The 11,238-nt window shown below is 39.0% G+C and overlaps 1 protein-coding gene across 1 annotated transcript in view; it reads right to left on the bottom strand.

Moving 5' to 3' along the window:
* ttll5 (tubulin tyrosine ligase-like family, member 5) overlaps nucleotides 1-11,238 on the bottom strand; it is a gene marked incomplete in the record, with an annotated part of 70,671 nt that overhangs the window by 18,962 nt on the left and 40,471 nt on the right. The window contains 9 exon segments of the mRNA XM_014012599.1: nucleotides 2,393-2,514; nucleotides 4,352-4,539; nucleotides 4,624-5,196; nucleotides 5,289-5,407; nucleotides 6,271-6,362; nucleotides 6,475-6,621; nucleotides 6,953-7,070; nucleotides 8,609-8,864; nucleotides 9,111-9,253. Coding sequence (XP_013868053.1) covers nucleotides 2,393-2,514; nucleotides 4,352-4,539; nucleotides 4,624-5,196; nucleotides 5,289-5,407; nucleotides 6,271-6,362; nucleotides 6,475-6,621; nucleotides 6,953-7,070; nucleotides 8,609-8,864; nucleotides 9,111-9,253 — 1,758 coding nt within the window.

The following is an 11,238-nucleotide window of genomic DNA, read 5'->3' on the forward strand; positions in this document are numbered from 1 at the left end:
CTACATGCCTAAATGCACTGAGTTGCCGCCATGTGATTGGCTGATTAGAAATTAAGTGTTAACGAGCAGTTGGACAGGTGTACCTAATAAAGTGGCCAGTGAGTGTATATCTTAAGTCAGAATTAAGGTTTGTGATTCCAGTCTACAAAAACACATAGTGGCTGCATTTAAAAAAAATGTTTTAGTCTGTTTGTACTGACTCCAGCATTTATTCAACACAATATTTGAATTTGCCAGCTTGCCTCACATTCTGAATATCCTCACCAGCCAATTCTAATGCTACTTGCTTCCCCAAAGTCCAATTAAAGAGAGAGAAAAAAAATCTCCAGACACAAAACTGCACTAAGCTGCTAAGACGAGTGCTGGCACTTCAGTTCTTTTCCAAAAACCAACAATCTTCATTCTAAAATGTTGTCAGAGATCATTAAATAAGCTTTTAGATTCTATTGAGTGTGACCATACAGACTACTGTAAGTGTCTGGAGGGGAAGTAGAATAAACAGAAAATTCTCAGAACTGCAATTTGGCAAAAATAAATCAGATTTAAAATCTTAACAGCTTTTCTGAAGCCTACATAAAATTAATGTCAAGAAAATAGCAGCTTTGCAACATTAAATCCATTTTAGGCCACATGACAGATACAAACCTCAAAACTTCTACAACAGCACAACTTTTTAAACATCAGTCTGAGAGAAAACAGACACGCCGCTACCTCAACCAYCGACATCGTCCTTATAACTCAAAGGGCAGCAAACACAGAAGCACAAGTGAACACAATGATGCAAGTTGAAAAAAGGCAACAAAAAATTTACAAGGTCGCAGAGATGATGTGTGCGCTAAAAATAACAGTAAAAATAACTTTGAAACACTTCTGAAGCAACAGAACTATATTAATGTTCAGAATAGAAAATGTATCACAAAGTGGTCAATTTACCACAGTCATGAATAAAACTACAGTATTTGAATTTCCTGTGACAATGCAGCATGAATGCCTAATGTTGAGGGATTTTTGCTGAATAGCAAAAAAAATCTGGAACTAGCCTAAAAATACCTAAAAAAAAAAGAAAAGAAAAAGTAATTGAAAGTAGCCCAAAGAAACAGAGAGCACATTTGCTAAATTAAGCAGTAAGAAGCTGAAATTATCACAGAAATGTGAATTTACATGATAAAAGTGCAAATTAACTAGAAAGTAGCTAAAAACACAGAAAATGGCTTAAATTAGCAGAAAGCAGTTAAAAGAAGTCAATAATACAAAAAATAGCCAAAAGAAACTGAAACAAGTTCAAAATCATTAAAATTTGCAGAAGAATAACAGAAATGGTCAGAATGAAAGCTGATGGACACAGAAAAAAAAGCTAAAGTCAGCTAAATAGAAGTCAAATGAAGGAGAAATTAGTACAAATGAGATAAAGAAAGCAGAACTAGAACAAAAAGTTTAATAGTACACAAGATTCATAAACATTTCTAAGGTTTTTAAGGATGCTGAAGTTATCTTCATTAATTTAAAGTATAAATTGATAAAGTATCAAAAGTCATAACAGGAATGCCCTGAAAGGAGCTGAACGTTTTATTATATATGTTGTGGAATACTTATTTCTGTATCACCTTGACACTGTCCACTTGTTCATATCTCGTTGATATCCCTGGACGTCATCATCGAGTTGACCTACATCATGTACCAGAACGAGGCAGATTCTGATTGGTTGTTCATTATCACATGATGATAGCTGAAGGTATAACAGTTCTCTTCCGCCCTCAGTCGGGGGCCCACATCTAACAGACTTCGWGATTGCTTTCTGTTCCATGTCTGCCCATCAATAAATGACTTTATGATCATACCCGCAAGACTATTTGTCTTTCTAACACCTTTTCGCCGTGTTTCTGACCATTTTTGCCGCGACAATATAAATTGTTAAAATACCACAAAACTGAGAAATGATACAGTATGCGTGCTGAAAATATGAAAGAAAAAAAATGATCTGTGTGAATGCTTTCAAAGTATTTACACATTTGAGATCAATTTTAAATACGCACAAACACTTGAAGTCACTAAACTTGTTATAGTGGTTATACGCAGTCCATAAAAGTGAAAACAGGTTTTTTTATTTCTTTTGGGAAGAAGGGAACTGTATAGCTGACAGTCATTGTGTAGACTAACTTTCAGCAAATTATTTTTACTGAGGAGAAACATTTTTATCTAAACGGTTTATCAATAACAGGATATCACAAGATAATATGCATAAATCCTGTGAATACAATATGTATATGACTTACCATGACTTCACAGAACATTGATAAAGAAGGAATCTTCTGAAATAAGCTTTATTTGCCTTTTCTTTAAAAAAAGGGATAATCAATCAGTCGCCTTGTAAATGTTGTCTTCTTGAACGTACCCTGTTCTGCTTAGACGATCAGAATGTGCAGCTCTCAGGGGTCTTTGGGTTGCAGCAGTTTTGGGGTTCAGCGTTAAATTCTCTCTGCTCAGCATCCTGCTGGCCAGGTTCAGGTTGGTCAACTGGGAACAGAGAGACAGATTCTGTGAATGAATTTTACCGTGTTTAAAATAAGTATAATCACTCAGGATTAAAATTGTGTAAACTTACAGCAACTAAATTTGCTGAGTCACTTTAACTAAACATCTACAGTAGCTGTGGACCCTTATCTTAAGGTGTCTCGTTGGGTTCTTCCCTTCATCATCTCCTTTTATCTCTTGTGTCTACGTGAAATGTACACACAGAACATGACACAGCTAGTTTAGCAGTAAATCTATTCCCTCTATCCCTCCATAATCCTCAACAGGATCAGTTATCATGACTTGTCAGGCCAAATGTTTCTAACTCAGCTCAGCACTTCTGTAGCAAAAGTACCTCTGTGCAGCTCTATATACTCTCATGAGAATTATATTCAGTAAAATCTTACAGGAGAATTAATCATACGGCTGTGGTATTTTATTTACTTTATTTCCTCCTGAGTACTACATGTCCAATGGGAAAAATCTAGAGCTGCCAAGCCTTGAACGACTTAAAAGAAAAAATGTGCCAGCGTGTTGTTACGAAGCCACAGCTCTGGTTTACTTATTAAGTTAGACTAGTTAAATTATTTAAAAGTGCTAAATCTAAACCGCGGAAAAAGTTTATTATAAATCCCTTAACTTGAGTCAAAGTGTCTACCCTTCATCAGCTCAGGTCGAGTTCACAGAGCTGTTTGTGTGTTTATTTATTAATTGTGGGTATAAAAATACACACGCTGAAGGAATCCACAATCACATCAAAGCATCATTGTATGTGAGGGTTATAGTGATGGTGACTATGCCTGGTTTTACTCAATTTCCATCTCTTTTTTTGTTTATAGGTCCTTTCACGAGAAAGAGWAATAACTTAATCCCCGAGGTCAACCGTGTAACCGAGTGTTGTTCGTGTTTACAAAGTTCTCCATTTAGCCCAGAATGTGATTTAATGACTTAAAAAATGAGCCCTAAAAAAGTCCAAATGCTCTCCGAGGCTGCGAGTGTCAAACACTGGACTATTTGACTAAGCTGCTGTCCTGTCCTGGACTGACTACTCTTGGGAGACACACTGCTAACACTTTTTCAAATAGACAGAATAACGCAGAGTCAGAAAGGAAGCCATAAAAACTGCAGTCTGTGTGGTCTGGTGCCATCACAAGAAAGAAAAAAGAAAATCTGACAGAAAAAAATTTCAGTGCAGCAAAGCGGGAGGTGAAGGCGCAAGAAGAGGGAGGAAAGGTTTAAGGGTTCCCAAAGCCGAAGGCCAAACCGTTGGGAATACAGGAGAAGGTGGTGATGGAGCCAGCAGAGCTGCCACTCCTATGTTCAGTGCCAATTTGCCACATTCCTCTATTTATAAGCATCAATTACCACAAAAAAAGCTGCTGCCTGTTAAGTATCAACAGAAATCACTCCCCCATGGTGCATCTGATAATGAGACCTCACACAGAGCTATGGCTCGATGCGGCTCACCACTGTTTAGGCCAGCCAGCCTCAAACTTTGGTTCCAGACCCACCCCCGCACTCGCCTCAGCCCACAGACGGCAGGCAGGCTGAGAGCTGAGGGGAGGAAGGTGCTCGGTACGAGGCAGCAGACCCTCCGGCTCCAACAGGTCTGCTGAAGGAATGAGCAGCTAGATGCCGCTCATCAGTGAGGCATCTGAGCCAGATTTACGCATCAACAAAGAGAAATATCAAAGACCTCACAGTGAGAGGCTGCTGATTTCTCTTCCTTACATAAAACATTACACAGATCAGTTTACAGCTGCTTAATAAGTCAATATAGTCTCTTGCTCTAAGTAGTTGAAGCTGTTGGCTCGGTGGACTCGAGGCATAATAAACCTACGTGTTGTGTCAGCAGGTTGATGTGACTGGAGCTGGAACAGTGGCGAGCCACTTGCTTGTCAGCCAGTTTCTGCAGAGCTGAGATGAATGCTTGCTGGTTGGACTGAGCCTGAGCAGACAGGGACTGTAACTCCCTGAACGTCCCCACTGAGTTTGACTTGAACTTACTGGAACTGCTCCTCCTGATCTCTAAAAACAACAAAAAAAGGAAACAAAAAGACAAGAATATGACAGGGAATTTGTTTCGAAAAGGGCGTGTAGCACTTAGATTACCTTGGCCTGCAGACGTGGGTCTAGAGAGCTTCTGGCTGTAGATGTGTGTAACAGCTGGGATTGAGGCAGTTGCTCCAGAGCTGAAARTGGACGGAGCAAAAGACTGAATCCTTTTGAGCACCTGCCCTGATTGCCCTGAAGTCACGGTGTTGGTGGCGGTAGCTGCGGCGGCCTGGATCGCTTTTGGAGGTYGTGTGATGACAGGGGCAGAGGTGTACGCAGGAGGGTCAGAGTGAGTKTCTGAATGGCAAAAGTGAGACTTCGCCAAGGACTGTGCGTAAGAGGGAGGCTGAGGAGGCGGCGGCGGCGGCGGACAGTGAAGAGGAATGAATGCTGCAGCAGGAGAGCAGTGCTGCAGACGAGCGCGAGTGCAATCTAAGGTCAGGGGAAAACTGGAGGAGTGCTGAGATGACTGGACATCTGGCTGAGGTTTACCCGTTGTAACATCTGCCTGTTGGTCTGAAGGCTTCATAGACACAGACTTCTGACTCTCTGTGGCCTTAACGTCTGAGTCACAGCTGACTTTCCCTGTTGAGAGAGAAGACTCTGAAGCCCTGGTGTCCACAAGCAGAGCTGATCAAATAAGAATAGAAACCAGAGAGGTTATCACTCATTTGTTTTCCCACAATGACTTCTGTTTATTTGATGTTTTTTCAGAAGCTTACATTTAGAGATTTTGCCTGAATCCTGAACATCTTTCTTGACACTTCTAGTTCCTAAGAAGACGGTGGCCGATTTACTTTTCTGTGTATAAAACGTCAGCACTTCTTCCAGATCGTTTTCACTGTAAATAATAAAAAAGACAGTACAGGAAAGTGTATAATAACTTAGACTTACTGTCTACCCAGGAGAATATTCAGTATCTCAAGTGAGTACACTCATCACTTTTGTTGCCAGAGGTTTGCACATTAATTGCTGTGTTGAGTTATTTTGAGGGGACAGCAAATTTACACTGACTACTTTACATTGTATCAAAGCGCTATGTCTTCAGTGTTGTCCCATGAAAAGATACAATAAAATACTTACAAAAATGTGAGGGGTGTACTCACTTTTATGAGATACTGTAACTAAAAAGGTACAAACATTAAAGGAGACATATCATGCTTTTAAATCCTTCTTTTTCACATTTAAATCATTCAGTTGGGGTCTTTATAAAGTGGAACTGCAATGCTTTGGTCTGAATTCCTCCTTATTATAACTCCACAAGCCCCTTTTTCACCCCTTTTTCTGAGGTGTGTCTCAGATCAACTCATTTTGAGGCTGTCTCTTTAAATCCAAACAAGCCCCACCCCATTTCCAACTTTCAGAGCGGTCCATTCCAGTTTGATAGAGGGGTTTACAACTATATAGCAGCACAGAAACTTTTTATTTACAAATTAATTTAAAGATATTAACGTTGGAGGACTTGTCCACCCAGCCTTACGTGTTGGAGCCAGAGTCTGACCCAGAGCCCTCACAAAAACTGTGACGTAGTAGTTCAGAAAACGTCACAGAAAATAGAGAAAAATATGACGCAAACAGAATATAAAGATATGTACGCAGCACAGGGAGAGACTAAATTTAAATTTTCTGCACAACAGAATAATAATGTGGGTTTTGCATATGTTCCCTTTAAACAAAGTTAAGAGTGTTTTTCTATCCACTAACCTTGCTGCAGTGATATACTCCTGAAATACACTTTGGTTTACACAACACTGCTCCCCACCGCTCTCCTGTTTGGTCATCAAATGTTCAGTTTCCTAAAAAGGAAAAAAAAAGGTGTCATTTCTCAGTTGTTTGTGTGTAAATATTATAACTTCTTTTTGTTTCCAGCCCTGCCCAGGACTGTAATTGAGTGATTAAGAAGAAAACCTTGTTGTAACAGCGGATAAACTCTCCTAGCTGGTGGGACAGGATGCGTCGGCGGTCCTGSAGTGGTAACTGACGATTGGGCAAAACAACCCGTATATCTTGCTGAAGGTTACTCGCCGCTCTTCGTAGGAAGCGAATCACCAGCTCCTGTGCATGGAGCAAGCACACGTAATAAAAAACCATTTTTGTTTTTCAAAGAGGTGAAAATTTTCAGAGCAGGAGAACAGAAACAGTTTTAAAAGGTTTGAAATCTGATGATGTTGATGAATGCTGAAAACTTTCCAGCCCCACTCAATGTTTTCACTCGATGTTTTCATTCAACGCAGCCACAAAACGACTCGCGCACATTTCAGCAACAGTACATTAGTGACAGAATAATTATAAGGGAGGCACGTAGAGAGGAAACAGTGCTCAGGGGTATTCTGTCGCTTCGATTTGTCAAGAAAAAAAGGAGATGAAAAGGTTCTTGAGGTTTTACCATTTGGTCGCTGTCCTTGTCTGGCCAAGCTGAGACGGTGTTAACTCTGCTTTCTGCCAGAAGCCTTTGCTGAACCCGGTGCAGGTAGGAAGAAAAAGCAATCCGGGCTTGCACTTTACTAAGAAGAAAAGATAAAGACAGGGAAGAGACTTTGTTAGGAGAACAGTTCCCTAATATGAATACAATGAAACTAAGCCAAGKTTGGTTTAAACATAGCTGTCAGGTTCATTCTGAAACAACAAAAAGTAGTAAAATGGTAACTGCAGGGATTGTCGTCTTTGTTGGAATCACTCTAAGTGTAGCTGAATTCATAATCATGTTTCATTTTTCACTATTATTTTGAGCTAGGTCTCAGGAGACCCCAGAGTAATGGTTTCCTCTGTTTATGAGCTGTRCTGGCAAAATGCTTTATTAGCTTTTCTTTACTTTTCGTAGCTTCTGTTTAATAAAAAGTCAAAATTTGATGAAAATTAAAGCACAAAAAATAAAMGGCTATTCTACTTGTGATAAATCTGTCAGAACAGTGAGGAAAAAATGATTGCGCTCCATAAATCTGACTCTCGAGAAGGGAGCAAAAAAAACAAGCTTGTAAGTCTTGCAGCCACAAGTTGTTGAAACATCGCTTATCTTGTCCTCCAAATGTGTCGAAATGATAAACTGTCGTCGTTAGGTTAGGTAAACTTGGAAAGAGTACTGTCAAAAATGTAGAGCTGGAAGAAAATGTTTAYAARCAAAAAAACAAAAGAAGCWGGAAGTTYCATTAAAATTTGTTCGGTGGTTTATGAGATATTTTKTTAATAAACAAACGGGGTTGACACCAAAAGTTAATGCTAAAGTTAAAGGAGACATATCAAACTTTAAAATCATTCTTTTTCACATTTAAGTTGTTCAGTTGGGGTCTATAGAAAGTGGAACTGCAATGCTTTGGTCTGAATTCCTCCTAACTCCGCAAGCCCCTSTTTCACCCCATTTCTGAGGTGCGTCGCTTCAGACCACGCCCCCTTCGGCTTCCAGTGCGAGAGGAGAAAGACGACCAAACTGTAGTTGGTGCATCCAGACCTTATYTAGCAATTCTGTCATGAATACTGCGACATAATGATTCAGAAAAACATCACAGAAAATAGAGGAAACTTGACAGGTTGAAAAATATGACCCAAAAACAAATAAAGRTATCTTTGCAAAGGTGGGAAAAGCTCAATTAAAATTTTCTGCACACCTCCAAGTGCACAACAAAATGCATTTAACGGCTAAAAAAAGTAATTTGTAATCGTTAAGTAGTTTTTACCTACATTTTAAACCTACATGCTAACCTAAATAACACRTGTCAAAAAGCAAAAAATAAATAAAATTTGGCATTTTTGAAGCTGAAACATTAMACAATAAAGCTATTACAATCGCTCTACACATGCAACAAAACATGCAAGTTTATTTATTTATATCTTGTTTTATGATTGTGACGTGGCAACACAAAACTGGTTAAAATATAAGCCTCTACATGGAAGGAGAACCTGACCATTTCGGATTCCCCATGATCATTGCAACATTAAAACTTTTCCTATTAAAAAGGGGGAAGATTATAAATGCAAAGGAGAAAGAAAATACATTAGCAGGGGAAGATGGAAGCAGGAGCCAACGTGAACAGCAGCCCAGTCTGACCTGAGGTCCCACCCCTGCTGAAGGATGTTGAGCAGGTTGACTGCGGGTCTGGCATTGTGCATGGCTGCCTCTGAGCTGGACAGAGATTTGTTGTGGCAGCGCTCCAGTGGTGTGTCCACTTGTTTTCTTTGCTCTGTTACCAAAGCCTTGCACGAGACTGGCCCAAGAAGTGGCTGCGCCTCCTCTCTTTCCTCCTGAGCACACTCCTCTGCCTCCTGACTCCCGTTCTCGGTCAGGGAGGCCCTGGATTCCTTCCCTGAGATATGTAGCAGCATAAGGAAAGACAAATGTCAGTTACATCACTGGCATTTTGGATAAAATACGCATACGCTTAAAAAAACTTTTTATTGTTGTTGCTGCAAAGAAATGAACTCATTCAGAGTCATATTTGGCCAACTTTACTGTGACACAAGGGAGTGTTTTATTGGAACAAAAAGTGCTTTAGCATGTGATGTTAACTGCATTCAGTTGTCTGAACTTAGGCAGAATACACWAGGCCTACCCAGCTTTTTCTTCCTTGGACTAGAGTGATAACTTCGGTGGCGCTGTCTCCTTTTTCTTGCCTCCAGGGACAGCAGCTTCCTCTCATACTGGACAACGTGACAGCCATGGACTGTGTCCACCTGCAGCTGCATGCTCCCATTCCTGAGAGGCAGAGCAAGACAGTCGAATTACCAACAGCAAACATGATTTATACGCATATCATCAACAATTAAAAAGCCCAGAGAGGCTTGTAAATTTCAAGCCAGTTGTGAAAAATGTTACTGCAGCTTGTCCAGAAGCTTGATGGTCCAAAACAGAGAACATAAATGTCAAACAATAACAAAAAAAAAAAGGCTGGGGCTCTTGCAGCAACAACATCCTCCCTAATCTGGTTACCCAACCATTGAGGACAAATCATGGCTTAGTTAGGGGACAAATCTCCATTCAGAACAAAGTCCATGTTGAATCAAATAATCTGAATGGGTTATGTATTTTAAGAACAATTAAAGGCCTGACATCCCTTAAAGAAATGTATATTGCCTGCTAACTTTCATGCCAGAGATTTAAACTAAAATTATCTTATGCTGAATTGTTTTGATCAAACCTTGTAAATGACATTCATGTAAATAATGTGATTTGATTTTTTTTAATTTAAAAAGAGACTGTGCAATTTAATAAAACATATGCCATTTARTAATTTAAAAAAGCTGGAATTATCCAAAAGGCTATATTTAATCTGTAGACCCCCGTCCATGATGTTGGGGCTGCACCATATGAGGAAAGCCTGYGATGTGTGATAACGGTGCTTAATACTGCGATGAGATGAGTTGTGATAAATGAACAAATACTTCAGTTTGCAGTGTTGATGTCTTTCGGCTCTTGGTTCAGAGCAAAAAAAAAAAACCATCTAACATATCATTTCCATTCCAACATGACAGCTTTATTTAAAAAGAAGTGCAATTAGACACAGCTGCTGTAGTAGCAGTGAAACAACAAACTGCATGCAATTCAGTTTCTTAAAGACGTCAAAACATTGCCCCTATCAAATATTTTCCAATGCTCTAAATACTGAAAAACACCCCTTACAATCATTTGTTTTAATAAATAATACAATTATCTGAAAATAAGTTAAATTATTTTTAAAAAAAAGTTAATAAACCAAAATCCAACTGCAAATGACCTCATTGAAGGCCAACATTTTGACCACTGACTTAGTGAGTCCATTTTTTTTTAATCAGACTGATGCTGACAAAATGCATAAATGCAAAYATTTGAGCGAACCATTTATTGTAGTTTATGCAGTGTTTTGTGATATGCCTACTACACAGCGGGTAGTGGCGATGACAGTAAATTTGCGATATACTGTGCAGTTCTATTTAAAAAGGAATAAATACAAGAATATAATTACAAAAGACACAATTAATAAGGTCAATAAATTGGAGTAAAAAAAAGTCCTGACACATTAGGAAAAAACAATTACTGCTAAAAATAAAAACAATACAAACATACAGTACCACACATCAAATACAATTTCTGTTTAGTGTTGACAGATGAATCAAGAGGGCCATTGTTCAAGTGTTTTGTGAAAGCCTTATAGGTTGTTAGCTGTCACATTTCATCTGGTAGTGAGTTCCAGTTCTGGTACTGTGAGATCTGTTAGCACTCAGAGACTGTGTTGAGGATTACACTAAGCTACTGATTCAATCTTTGCTCAGTATCTGTAAAACTGATTAAGTTAATGCAATTAGCTGTGGTAGTCATTTTAAAATGGAGCAACACCAAATGTTAATGAGTTGTAGATGTACATACAATGATTACTTTCTGAAATTTTTTATTGCAATCCATCCAGCGGCTCGTGAAACATTTTGCTAACAGACAAACAAGCCAGAATCAAGCAATTATTGCCAAAGTTCTAAGCAAAAATATTGCACAACATGTAGTGCTTAGAATATGTGTTGGCAATGATCCTCTTTTCCCTCTTCCTCCATTCCTGCCGCCAAATTGGCACTACAAGCGCTGTACAGATATCAGGCACGTGTTGGAAAAGCTGCTTCATATTTTTAGCTATTCCTCTAACATTTTTAATTTTAAAAAATCTAACAAACACCAGATTAGAATGCAAGAATTTCCAAATACTCGTGGAGAAA

This window comes from Austrofundulus limnaeus, unplaced genomic scaffold, assembly GCF_001266775.1.
Source record: "Austrofundulus limnaeus strain Quisiro unplaced genomic scaffold, Austrofundulus_limnaeus-1.0 Scaffold2, whole genome shotgun sequence".
Taxonomy (NCBI): Eukaryota; Metazoa; Chordata; class Actinopteri; order Cyprinodontiformes; family Rivulidae; genus Austrofundulus; species Austrofundulus limnaeus.